This window comes from Salarias fasciatus, chromosome 5, assembly GCF_902148845.1.
Source record: "Salarias fasciatus chromosome 5, fSalaFa1.1, whole genome shotgun sequence".
Classification (NCBI taxonomy): Eukaryota; Metazoa; Chordata; class Actinopteri; order Blenniiformes; family Blenniidae; genus Salarias; species Salarias fasciatus.
This window is the reverse complement of record NC_043749.1, coordinates 13,659,087-13,672,735: the sequence shown is the minus strand read 5'-3', so window position 1 is coordinate 13,672,735 and position 13,649 is coordinate 13,659,087. Positions and strand designations below refer to the sequence as shown.

Here is a 13,649-nt window from a genome sequence, read left to right as displayed (position 1 = left end):
GACTCTCACTTTGCTTTCTGCACTTTGATGGCACCGCGGCCACAGCCCCTGCTTTTTTTTTTTTTTTTTTTTTTTTTTTTTTTCTGCGCCAGCCCACGCAGAAATCTCTGAACGGAGAGCAGTTAAGGGAGTCTGCGCCCCGAGTCTAGGAGGCATTAAAGATGGAGAGGGGCTGAAGAGGATCAAAGAAGGTGCAACGCTGCCACGCCTCTCCCTCCGCCTACATCTCCCTCCAGGCTCGTCTGAATTTCTCAATACGTGATATAAAAAAAAGAATTAACAGGGAGGGAAAAAAATGGGAGGGTTGCTACGATCTTGTCAAGTTTCATTGTCACTGATAATAGTGCCAACTGGATGAATAATGCTTCAATTGATTCTGGAAAGCACAGGAGTGGCAGGGAGAGCTTAACGTTATAGGCAGAAGGTCTTGGGATAATTTTACCATCCATCTGTCCTCTATAGCGCTTTACCCACTTCAGGGTCAAAGAAAAAAAAACTGCAAATGTTTAAGAACAGATAGCTATATTTTTAATTACTTACTCCTTTCAGATTTCACATGTATCTTAAATATCCATGAAACGAGCCGGAGTACAGCGTAGCCTCAACAGACAGCTGTAGTTTCATCTCACAGAGCAACTTCAAAATTCCCCAAAACGAAAACATGCCTTAAAGACACATTATTATTTCTGCTACCCCACCTTCCAAGACCATGAGCTGCTTTCTTCCCCTGTGACTAAACACAACCTGTTAAAATGTCTCTGGCTGGGTTCCCTCCCCGCAGCGGGGAAAAACAACGAGCATCCAAAATAATTACTAAAAGGAAAGCCGATTAGCATAATGCATTATCACATACTTAGTAAAATGAGACAGGTGGGGAAGGCAGAACAAAGAGGAAAACAGAACCTCTGAACAGTGTCTTAAAATAATCCTGAATAATCAGATTCCCCTGTACCCAAACACCCCGAGAACCTTTGAAAAGCTATACTATCTATGAGCCCAGAGGGTCTCGTCTGTATGGTGTCAATACACCGTAGAACAAAGCAAGATGACTTGTTATCTGCATAATAATTCAACCCTCAGACTGGTACCTGAACACAACTCTGGCAGCCAGATAACAGGGGAAAACAGCCACACTCTAAAGCATGACGCTCAGAAACGCTGCGAGAGCAGGCGAGTGGGAGGATTCTTTTACCTGACTTAGTGAAGAAAATAATTGGCTTTATAACCATGTAACACGATTTAAGATTATTAGGAGTACACCGCCTCTGTGTGTGTGTGTGTGTGTGTGTGTGTGTGTGTGTGTGTGTGTGTGTGTGTGTGTGTGTGTGTGTGTGTGTGTGTGTGTGTTACTCTGGGAAAGTGTGACAAGGTTTGAGAGAGAATGTGCGACAAAACGTGGTAGAAGCGCAGCCATTTAACACCCCTGTCTGTGAGATAGAAAACAAGGCTTGTTAGTATACACACCTTATTAAATTCCTTGTTACATGTATTTTATTTATTTTTTTTTGCTAATTGGTGATGGACTGGGTTTAGAAACTTAGTGAGTAGGTTAGTCATATTAAAGATCCCGGTAGTCAGGGTCTGTCGGAGAGGGCAGGGTTTGTCCTGTGACTGTAAAGCAGGAATGTTTTGGCTCATTTGAAGCAACTTGAATTAAAGGCCAACCAGCCGAGGCCGACTCATTTTTGTTTCCTTCCTTCATTTATCAAACTTGTGTCCCGCTTTGGTCTAATTTGATTGCACGTCGGTGGAGTTCAGCTGGTGTCTGAAGCAGTGTGCCAGAGACGCGCTGCTTCAGACAGACATTTACAGCAACGAGCATTTTACACTCAACCTCAGACACATGTGTTTTAGACTGTGAGCGAATCGGAACATCTGGAGGAAACGCACGCATGCAGAGCAAGAACAAGCAACTTCCACACAGAAAGACCAACGGACTTTGCATCAGCAAACAATCTCCCTAACTGTGGCTCAAGTCCTGTGGGTTGACAGACGGAATATAATACTTCAGCTGCAGTCAACTGGGCATTAAATCCGCTGAGAACAGGCTTTTCTATGTTTTCTAGTAACCCAGAATATTCTGGGGAAATACAACAATACAACTATATAGAAATCATTTTAGCAGTTGTTGCAGAAACAGCAGCTGGCTGTGAGCGAAGAAGCATATATTTATATTCACAGACAGGACTATCTAACCAGAGCGAAGGGCGTCTCAGTTCTTGTTTCCTCGGTAGATACACCTGAAATCAGAACAGTTCCACTGGCTAACCTCTAATCAAGCCACTGCATGAAATATAGATGCTGTGGACAAGCAAAACAAATTTTCTATATTTAATTCAACAAATAATAAGATCAAAGAAGTTGCAGGAGAGTGGCTGGTGAATAAACCATGAGCAGGATGCGGCGGCGGTGTGCAGTGGTGGAGTGCCACTAACTGGAAGTTTGAAAACAGACTGGATCTTACCAACAATAAACACTGAAACCTCGCCGTGGTGAAGGATGCACTCCTGGATGCAGCGATTCATATAATATTTAGCGATATTTCAAAACAGCTTGTAATTAATGGCGTTCAGTCCAGTCAGGGCGTCGGAGACTCAGGCGGTGTGGCGGGTTTTCTCTTTGATCGAACGGTTCGATTCCTGCTGTCGCATAATAATGTGTCCTGCAGGAAGACAGTCAACCACATGTTGCTCCCTGCATGGCAGCACTGCCGCCAGTGTGGAGTGGATAGATGCAAGTTTGTTGGGGCAGGCAAGGTGAAAACACACCGTTTGAGTGCATCTTATTTACCGTCTTACAAAACAATGTTAGCAAACACAGACTCTCAGGTAGGAAACTCTAATGTAGCAAAAATAAAATGATTTCCTTATTTCACAAATAAGAACTTGACAAATGAAATAGGAGGGAGCTGCACAGTTGTATAGTGGTTAGAATTTTCATCTCATGGTGAGAATGTTCCCAGTCTGAGTTCAAGGGGGCTTCTGATTGTAGTTTGCATGTTCTCCCTGTTTTCTCTAAGTACAGCTGATTTCCTTCCACAGTCCAAAAACAAGCATTAGAGGCTAACTTGTTCTTCTAAACTGCCCCTAAGTGTGACTTTCGTGACCTGCCCAGGACGTAGCCTGCCTTCACCACGGCTGGTGAGGATCTGCTGAAGCTCCCCACGACCACACGCTGGAAGATGGACGGATGGAAATGATGTACTAATTAAAGAATGCATCTTTAGATGAGGGGCAGCACTTTAAATTGAGCAGACCATGAATCTCAAGTGATGTTGTTCCATGAGGAATAAAGACTATTTCAGAGGCTGTATAAACACAATGACATTTTCTCTTTAACTATCTGGTGTCAGTTCTCCTGGGATAAGAGTTTTGGATTAAACGAACAAAGCTTCACTCATGATGCAGCTTTTATGGATCAAACAGGGAGGACACATATGTACACCTATGAGGGGGAGTTTATTTTTGTGATCCTGAAGGTTACTTTTATCTGTCTTTGTAATCTTGAGAGAAACAGAGATAAAAAGGATGAAGAGATTTCATTAAGAGATATTTATCCAACATTCAATTTCTTACCCTGCACGCACCTGTGCAACTGCAAATTTTACAGAAGGATTTACACAGTGCTGGTCAGCCAAGCACAGCAAAGCCTTGAAAAGTTATTCACCAAGGTTACACGGAAAACAGAACTTCACTGCATCACAGTAACTGGGTGGCTGAGGTGAAGGACCTGGATCAGTTTAGGATCCATTTATCAATCCCTGTCTCTGACTGTCCGTGGACTCAAGTATCCCCAGAAAGCCACATATCAGTTCCCCCCACTGTGCAGCTATCAACACAACAAACCCCTGTAGCTAACATCGTGCGTGGCTGGCCTTCGAGGTGACGTTACGAATTCAAAACCACATTGCAGCTGATTAAATTGTTGACAGTGTCAAATCGCTGGAGACTGTTTTTCGCTTTAAAATTGGGGGAAAACAAACAACTAACTTCACTTGAATGCTGTTTCAGAGAAAAGTTTTTTTGAGATCTGTTTACAGTGAGAGCATTGATTTGTATGTCAGAATTTACTCCGTCCAGTGGAGAATATTTCTTCTGGAGAAAACCGTGAGAAATTATACAAAACAAAAACAGATATTTTGACAAGTAAAATGCTACAAAACCTAGACCTTCAGTTGAGTTTGTGAATACATACATCCAAATGGTGAGGGCACCTTAAAGGTACAGAAACCCTTGGTGTGAAATATTGCAAAGGGAAATCACAGGGAGAAAAAGCTTTCATGATGCTTGAAGCGCTTGATTCAGATAAGGAGATCACTCAATAGATGGAGGCTATCAGCATCTCATCTTGTTTCTGCTCACCTGGAAAATTCCAGTTTTGTCTGAAAGAGCACCAAAATAACACCACTGTGATTGCTTACTTTGACTTCTCATGTCCTGAAAAGGTTTTTTTTTTCTTCTTCTTCTTCCACAAAGCTCAACCAGGGCCTGGCCAAATCCTTTAATACAGTCTGACAGCTACTGCCTTATCCTCTCATTTTTCCTTCTTTTACCACTGGTCATTTTAGCTCAAGTGATACAATCCCAGGTATCCTCTGGTCATAACTGTTCAATCTCTGCTTTCACTCGGATGGATGGATGGAAAAGAGCACAACAGACCAAGATGTCAGACATTCAACTGGTAACAGAAACATACAGACACCCTTTCACATAAAACATCCATAATAAACACGGTGAGCCGCCTACTTCAGATGCTGAAAGCATCCTTCACACATCTTTAGTATGTCTCTTATTTCATGTGTTGTTCAGAGAAAAGATAATGTTTGCAGAAAACCAGAAGGATTTTTTTAAAAGAGGCACTCATGCGCTTGAACCGCTCACTGTGAGCTGAAGCGCCGGAGGATGCCAGCAGGAGTATGATGGTCAATGAGAACTCTTTCACGCTGAAAGCTGGGCACAAAGCCAGACAGTAAACCCACCTACCCCGTCTCAGGAGCAACGCTCGTTTACATAATGTGACTGAGAACTGTGAGGCTGAAAACAGCACTAATCAACTTTTTTTTTTTTCCTAACAAACTGGCAATTGAAAAGATATCAGGTGAGACTTCAGGGGGATGAGGATTAATTTGGAGTTGCTTGGCTTCTTGTTTTGATTTTAAAGACCTCCACTTCCTGCGGTGGCTCAGTCTCACAATCCTCAGCAGCCTTGTTAGGACGTGTAGCCATAAAGGAAAAAAAAAAAAAAAAAAACTCCTGCTGCTGAGGGCTTAAAGGATCCTCACAGTTATCGCAACGAGCTGGGGAACAGCAGAGAACTGCTCAGCAACCACAGAGTCAGATAACCTATCAGGAGTCGTTGAAGATTATACTGAAACCAGAGAAGGAATCAATACCGGACTAACATTTCACAAGAAAAAAAACTTAATTATAAACACTACTGAATGTGATAGCAAGTGTGTAGATAGCACCTATCAGAACAGCTGCTAATCACACCCAACATGTCTTTATAAAATAATACAGTCAGGTCTATATATGTTTGATATATGACTACATTAGATGAAAAGGTTTGGCTGATCCATTTCACATCAAGTCATTACAATCTCTTCCATAGACTTGGCTGTTTTTGAAACGGGACACCTTTTCTCCTGAAAAACTTTAAAGATAACTCAAGTCCCTTACACTCACTTAGAATCGCTGCAACACAAGAGATGCAATTTAGGATTATATTGATTTGTCTAAATACTACTTCACATACCCTTCCCATAGTTGAGATGTTAATACCCTCAAAATAAAGCTCATAGTCTGCACTTTCAGGACATTTTGTTTCATTTTAAACCCACTGTGATGTTAAAAAAATCTGCTATTCTTCAAATATTTATGGACCTGACAGAAGAGGATAAGCTGATTTAGTGTTTCATTACATCTAAAAAAAACACACAAAAAAGAAATAATACAAATGTAGGTTAGATTTTGTATATGGAAAAGCGTAAACATGCATGGAAAAAGCCACTTTTAGCATATCCACTTAACTCAGAAAGTTAAGTCGCACAAGTGTCGTCGCCCTTTCACAGTCCCTCATTCCACAAATTTGCTCAATTAGTCATGCATACGTTATGCACACATTTCCAGCACATTCACATACCATCCTCTAAAACAAGCCTTTCTAAACCACACTCCATTATTCATTAGCCCAGCTATAGCTTGTGCGCAAAGTGCACTTGCCAGTCCGCAGTCCAGGCTTAATGTTAGGTGTGTGATTAGCTCGTCCACAGACCGGGGCGGCCGCTAAACAACCTGTCACAGGTCAACTGACGAACTAAACACCACCGTCTCCTGGCAGACGAGCGCGCAGAGAGTTAAAAACAGGTACTTTTTCCTCTTGGTGACATCAGATGGCTTGAAGGACGGAGGTGCATGCGCACAGAAACCCACACTGCCACAAGCCATAATTACATAACAGCACTACAGACTAAAATGGGAATCCTACTAAATTTTAACATCAAGGGAAGCCATGGCTTCGCCCTCAAACCATTTAGTCTGTGTCAGTGCACATGTTAAGAGTTTGTCCTGTCCTCTGACGCTGGATGTTGCAGTTTACACTATATATGACTGGGAGGATAAGACTAAAATATAAAGTTGGAAAAAAAAAAAAAAAAAAAAAAACTTGTAGGGTCGGGACTGTGTTTCTTTGAAGATTAAAATTCATACAGTGAAAAAGAGCCTAAAGTCTGGAGCTCGGTCATCTTCACTGGAGCAGCTTCTAGTTCTAACGAAACTTCACACAATAGTGCTGTGCTTCTGTGACTTTTAACATGGTGACCCTGCTTCAGTCCCTGACAGAGGGGACATCATTGGCTTGTCATTGCACTACCAGCTGAGTACGTTGAGCTGCCGGGGGCATGGGAAGATATATGGGTGTAAGAACTCACAGGCAGAGTTGAAAAAAAAAAAGAGAAAAGAAAAGCAGTCAGTGTGTGTATGTATCGGGATAAATACATGTCAGTGTGGAAGACGAAAACAGAATCCATCCTCGTTCCCACAGATAATACTGGTGTTGGAGATTTCTGTGAATCACGACGACGGAGAACAATGCAAAAGAGTCTGTGGCGGCTTTTTGATCAGGCTGGACGGACGGAGAGTGTTGTTTGCGAACCAGTGAGAGAAAATGGCAAGTCTTCGTCACCTAAATTTAGTTTGAGTTCATCCTCTGCTGGCAGTCGTGAGCTCTAACTGTATCAGTAGGAATTATTCACCCATAAATGAGACTCTGGCCTGAAGCTAGCGAGAACACACACATATACATCCCGCTCAGACCTTTCAGAAAGTTTGAAATCCACACTGTACAGACTATCTTTAGAATGAGCCTGGCAGCTTTGAGATGATGAAAGAACTTGAGACAATCAATGGACGATTCCATCGACGGAGTCCTTGAACTTGGCGTCTAATGAAAGACTACGGAGGAAAGCAGCGCATATGACACAAGAGCTCTGCTATTCACTTCTGCATGGGGAACATGAAATGAACGCCTCTGTGCAGGCAATTCAAAAGGGTTGTTTTCTGTTAAACTGTGCAATTTCACAGAATTACAGAGGAATATCAATGACCTTCAACACTGTATGGCGCTACTGTCACCGAGCAGTTTTTAACACACACACACACACTAATATTGACTTGTTTTTATCTCCATTTATGCAAGACAGAGGCTTAAATAAACAGATGGGAGCGTGCACGTGCACACACCCACACACAAACATATGTAGAGCATTATTCATGCAGCGGGATGCCCCCTAAATGAATCCATGTGTGTAAATGTCATCAGTAAATGTCAATAGCTTTTTCAGGCCTGTCCTGAGGACATGGAGCTCAGCATATGGGCTCCGGGACTCAGACATACCTCCATTCCTACTACTTCATCTATTCTTAATCTGCTTTAAAGAACTCATCTGCTCTTGTGATGAATTAAACAACACATGAGTGAGGGTCTGGATGCTGAAAGGGGGACACACTCACATCACTGGGGAGTTGCAATGGTGACAAAACACACAGTGTTAAAACCTTTAAAAATGTGTTTTTACAATCAGTGATGAAATAAAATTCATCAATCGCATAACCTGAAGTTGTGATGTGGCTCAACAACAAGTCCATACACACTCTCATGTTGTTTGTACCTCGATATACGACGTCAAGCTGGGGTAGACCCGGTACGGTCCCAGCACGTAGGACAGAGGGGTGGTGGAGGGGAAACTGGTGGTCACAGCGTGGCTCACTTCCGGCAGGGAAAACAGCTTGAAGCCATACTTCTCGTACATCTTCTGCAGCTCCTCGTCTGGCTTTTCTTCACCCTCACACAGGACGCTACCCACTATGTAGCGGCACTTCTCCGGCGGCCTCTGGGAGGAAGGAAAGAGACGGAATTAATGCATAAGAGAACATGGAGACACTATAATGAAGCCCCTCTGTGATGCACTCCTCACTTGTAAAAGGAGAGTGTGCTTAACTTATGCAGCTGTAACACACAGCAAGTCGACGCCCTCTGTTGGGGGAAAAAAGGTGACATTTCGACTATTTCTATGCAGTCATCCATTCATCTATCTTCTATGCCACACAAGGAAAAAACATCCAGAACCTTCCAGCAATCCACATTATGACCAATTTATATGGACTAAAATCTACAGCTATGATTTAGCTTCAGTGTGTCAAACCTTACTCAACATACCTGTGGTTTGGTTTTTGTTTGTAAGGGAGGAAAGAATACAGAAGATTAAAGACGTCATCTTGCATCAGTGCTCATGATTATTAGTATTTGGACTTTCTAAAAGTGGAAGCATAGCACAAGACACTAATCACTAACTATTGCACAATTGTCAGGGTTTGAATAGGTTAATTTATGAAAGTGATGAAGTCCACCAAAAACCGAGAGTATCTTAATGACAATGTACAATATTGATCACAAAGGCTCAAATCAATTCCTGATGTCAAAACCAATACTGCATTACTTTGGGGGATAATTATTAGAAACATAAAAGCATATCCTTAAAGCGGCCTGCAGCCAGTAAGAAATCATCATTGTGTAAGTTTTTGTAAGTTATTCTGCAATGGCAAAAAAAAAAAAAAAAACTGCACCTGTAATGATATAAAAATAGAAACTACGTATTTGAATTAATTAAATTGCTGCAGCATCACAAAGAATGGTCAGCCCTAACTTACCTCTGGAATTTATCACAATATTTATATCTGACTGGGGAGTTAAAAATGTAGGAACTCCAAACTGTCCTGTGACAGAAAGTGTTCCTTTTACTTAAACAAACATCCGAACATTCGATATTCCACAGCTGCACACCCAGAATTCACAACCAAACAAATAATGCACAAGAGGACATGGAAGACTGGCTAAATTACAGCTATATCACTGATTTTATTTCTCCTAATGTGCCTCGATGTGTGCATGCAGATGTGAGGAAGACAGAATTGCAGATAGTGAGCAGGCTGTCAGTCAGACGAGGATCTGACAGAAAATCTCCCACTCACATTTCCTTACAGCTTGTCGTCTGTCTGACAGGCACAGATGGAGAGTGGGAGCTGTTGTTAAAAGATCATATCAGTTTCTGCACATTTTTGATGGTACAGGTTCACATTACAGCCCACCAGCATTTAGATCCTGTCTTAGACGTTTGAGTATTTGTTTCCTAACTTTCAGGCAGTGGGCCTGTTTTAATTAGGTCTGTGCCGAGAAAAACCCTGCCAATGTGAATAAAAAAAATAAATAAATAAATAAATAAATAGATATTTTCACTGTGACACCAAGCTCCCATATCAAAAAGTTTGAGATGTAAGCCATTTAATTTTCAAACAGCACAGAACATTTGGAGACCAAAGACGATCTGGAAGCATGAGAAATAAACTTGTAAGTCCGAAAATGAAGATGGACTTCAACCAACTTGAAGGAAATTGATGAAAACGTCCAAAAACGCAACGCAGTTCTGTAAAATCTAACAGCGAAATCTCTGGCTTTTTGCTGTACGACAGTGTCTGTCTTGGCAGGGCTGGCACTAAGGGGGCACAGATGGATGCCAGCGACACTCATCTTCATGTCCCTGGCACCCATGCATAATTATCACATCTAAACCCCTCAACATTTCCTCCTTCTCCATCTCATTTCTCACATTCGGGGCTATTTTTTGACTGCACTGTGTTGCTACTACATTGCACTGTTCCCCGCTGTCCTACTTTGTTCATCCGGCAGCCTCTGTGCCGTTGTTTAGCATCGCTGGCTGCTGTTGAGGATTCTCCGGTTGAGATATCTCTATTTGATCAGCCAGTCCTTCACCCTCGCTGCCTCCTAATGTCTGCATCATGCGGGTAATAATAATGACTGACAGCGTCTGTGCAGTATGAGCTGATAATCCTCGCTGTCACCTGACAGCGTTCCACGCTGAGTCAAAGAGGACAGATCGCCTCCTTTTGACAGGGAATTGTTCACTGAAGGCTGCGCGTCATAAACTTGATCTATTTACGATGAAGCAGCGAGTCACCGCAAAACAAAACACCTACATCGGCTAAGCTAAGTTTGCCTAAGTAAACTTTTGCAGCAATATACAGATGCTTGTTTTGAGCCCATCTATCCATCCATATCCAGGAAGAAGATGTAATCAGAGTAAAATCTGTGCAACAATGAACTTAGAATTTTAAACTACTTATTTATTTTTGCAAGTGCATTGAGGGCTTCATTGTCCCATAAATTGCCTCTGAGCATTAGCATAAAAAAAAAAAAAAGAGACAGGGACATTGTTGCACATCCTGAAGTAGTAACACTGCTCCACAATTCAGCATTCAGGTTACTCCAGCACAGTGTGATCTCAAATGTATGAAAGCCGAAAAAGAGAAAGCCCTGAAGCTATGAAGCTCCCTCCGAGGCATCCAAGCAGGCGCATCCTGTCACTGGGTCCCAAAACCCGTCTGAGAGATAAGCGTCTCTCAATATAAATAGATGATCAGCAAATGAATAAACAATTCGGTCCTCCGCTGTTTCTCTTGCTTGTTGCTACAATTGAATATCTGAGCTTCGCTTTGTGGGATGATGTATGAGCAGGGTTTAGAACAAGACGGCCGTTTACCCATTCATCTTCTGAAAACCCCAGACTCCTCTGCACTCATTGAAAATTAAACACTTAAAGACCAAGTCTGGGTGTTTGATTTGTGGCACCATAAATTAATACGGCATCTGGTTACAGACCAATCGAAAGCTAGAGGCCTCCCATGTGGATGGAAACGCTTCCGAGCTGTGGTACTAATTGCTGTGGATTTTTCTCTCGTCCTTCCATTTTTTTTTTCTCTTTACGTTAAGCCCATCCAGTCAAGGATGATGTGCACAACCTCGGAATCTGTTCTGTTCAAGGTTTCTTCCTTCCTCTAATTTTTTAACTGTCTGTCTGTGAAGATAAAACTTGAGCATAAGCAACAGATGGGAAGCTTCGCTTGGTGAAATGTCGCAACATGATGCACTAGAACCACATGACTCACGGCTTCTGTAGCACCACTATGACGCCGATATTTGCTTCTGATAGTGCTCTTAAAATTTGCGGTTTATTGTTTGAAAATTTGAAAATCAAAACTCCATGCCTCTTGAAGTAACGAATGAAAAAGAAATCATTGACGTGGTGAACAAATGTTCAAACAAAAAATCTTTGGACTGTGATGACCTGGACATAACTATAATAAAACAAGTCATTGATATAATTGTGATGCCACTATCTCATATTTTTAACCTGTCTTTTACAACTGGAAGGTTTCCAGATCTAATGAAAGTAGCAAAAGTCATTCCCATTCATAAAAGTGGAGAAAAAGACCAGTTTGCAAATTACAGACCTATATCAATCCTGCCTCAATTTTCTAAAATATTCGAAAAACTATATACATACAGATTAGACAAATTTATTGATGCACATAATATACTAAATGATAGTCAACACGGGTTTCGAAAAAATAGGTCACCGGTACTTGCCCTAATGGAACTTATAAAGGAAATCACTGACAGTATTGACAAGAAACACATTCCTGTTGGAATCTTTATAGACCTGAAGAAAGCGTTCGACACTGTGGATCATGACATACTTCTGAGTAAGATACAAAAATATGGGATTAGAGGTATCGCTTTTAATTGGATAAAATCCTATTTGTCAAATACAAAACAGTATGTCCAGATGGGACAGCACAGGTCAATGTGTGAAAACATAGTGTGTGGCGTTCTACAGGGATCTGTGCTGGGACCAAAATTGTTTCTATTGTACATTAATGAACTGTATTCTGTTTCTGAAAAACTAAAACTTGTTCTATTTGCTGATGATACAACAATATTGTGCTCAGGGGAGAACCTGAAAACATTGATGGAAGAGATCACAATTGAAATGGGTAAGCTGAAAAACTGGTTTGCCTTAAACAAACTGTCCTTAAATATATTAAAGACAAAAATTATGTTCTTTGGAAATCGTAACATAAATCCACAAATCCAAATTCAAATTGACAATGTTTCCATTGAGAGAGTCTATGAGTACACATTTCTCAGTGTAACCCTTGACCATAAAATCTGTTGAAAACAACACATCTCAAAAATCAAGACTAAAGTGGCAAAAATCGTGGCCCTGATGAATAAATCCAAGTATATCCTTGACAAGAAATCCCTGTTCACCATATATTGTGCTCTCATCCTACCCCACTTAACATATTGTGCTGAAGTTTGGGGAAATACATATAAAAGCAACACAGATGTCTTGTATAAACTGCAAAAAAGAGCAATTAGGATCCTTCATTTAGCTGGTTATCGTGATCATACAAATGCCTTGTTTCTCCAGTCAAAAATCTTGAAATTCAGGGACCTAATAGAGTTTAAGACTAACTTATTCATCTTTAAAGTTAAAGTAAATATACTCCCAGAACATATCCAGAAAATGTTCTGTACAAGAGAAGGGACGTATAACTTGAGAGGACAGATGGACTTAAAAAAACCTTACTTTAGAACAACTCAAAAAAGCATGTGTATAACCAGGTGTGGTGTGGACCGATGGAATAATTTAGAAAATGATATTAAAACCTGTAAGGAACTGGGGCAATTTAAAAAGACATATAAAAATTATTTTATGCGGAAATATGCAGAAGAATTAAATGGCTAACACCTGAGAAAGACTTACTTAATGAGTACACTGCTGTGCAAATTGTTTGCAGTTTTTTTTGTTGCTATCCTTAAATTGAATGAGCAAGCTATTTGTGCAAATTGTTTTGTTTTCTTCTACTTTGGATTGTTGATTGTGCAGGACGGGGGGGGGGGGGGGGGGGGGGGGGGGGGGGGACTGTTATAAGTTCTTTGAACTTCCACCTGCTCCCTTTGAGTACCACCATTGTATTTTTGTTTGTTGATGTGATTTTGATTTGTTTTTATTTTATCATGTTTCTCAAATAAATTAAAAAGAAAAAAAAAAAAGAAAAAAAAATTAAATATGAGCGCAATTTTTTTTATATTCTGATTGATTGTATTATGTCTGCTGTCAATCAGAAATGATCAAAATTGTCAAATTATTAAAAAGGACTGTACGAAGGTGGCGAGCATTACAAGTGTTTATGTCGACACACTGACACTGTCATTGTGAACATGTCAAT

At 40.9% G+C, this 13,649-nt stretch overlaps 1 protein-coding gene across 2 annotated transcripts in view; it reads right to left on the bottom strand.

Moving 5' to 3' along the window:
- The window catches only part of tex264a (testis expressed 264, ER-phagy receptor a), a 70,257-nt gene that overhangs the window by 44,141 nt on the left and 12,467 nt on the right, over positions 1-13,649 (bottom strand). For both annotated transcript variants that reach the window (XM_030091555.1, XM_030091556.1), the window contains exon 2: positions 8,168-8,389. In XM_030091555.1, the coding sequence (XP_029947415.1) occupies positions 8,168-8,389 (222 nt within the window). The remainder of the gene's footprint in view (positions 1-8,167; positions 8,390-13,649) is intronic.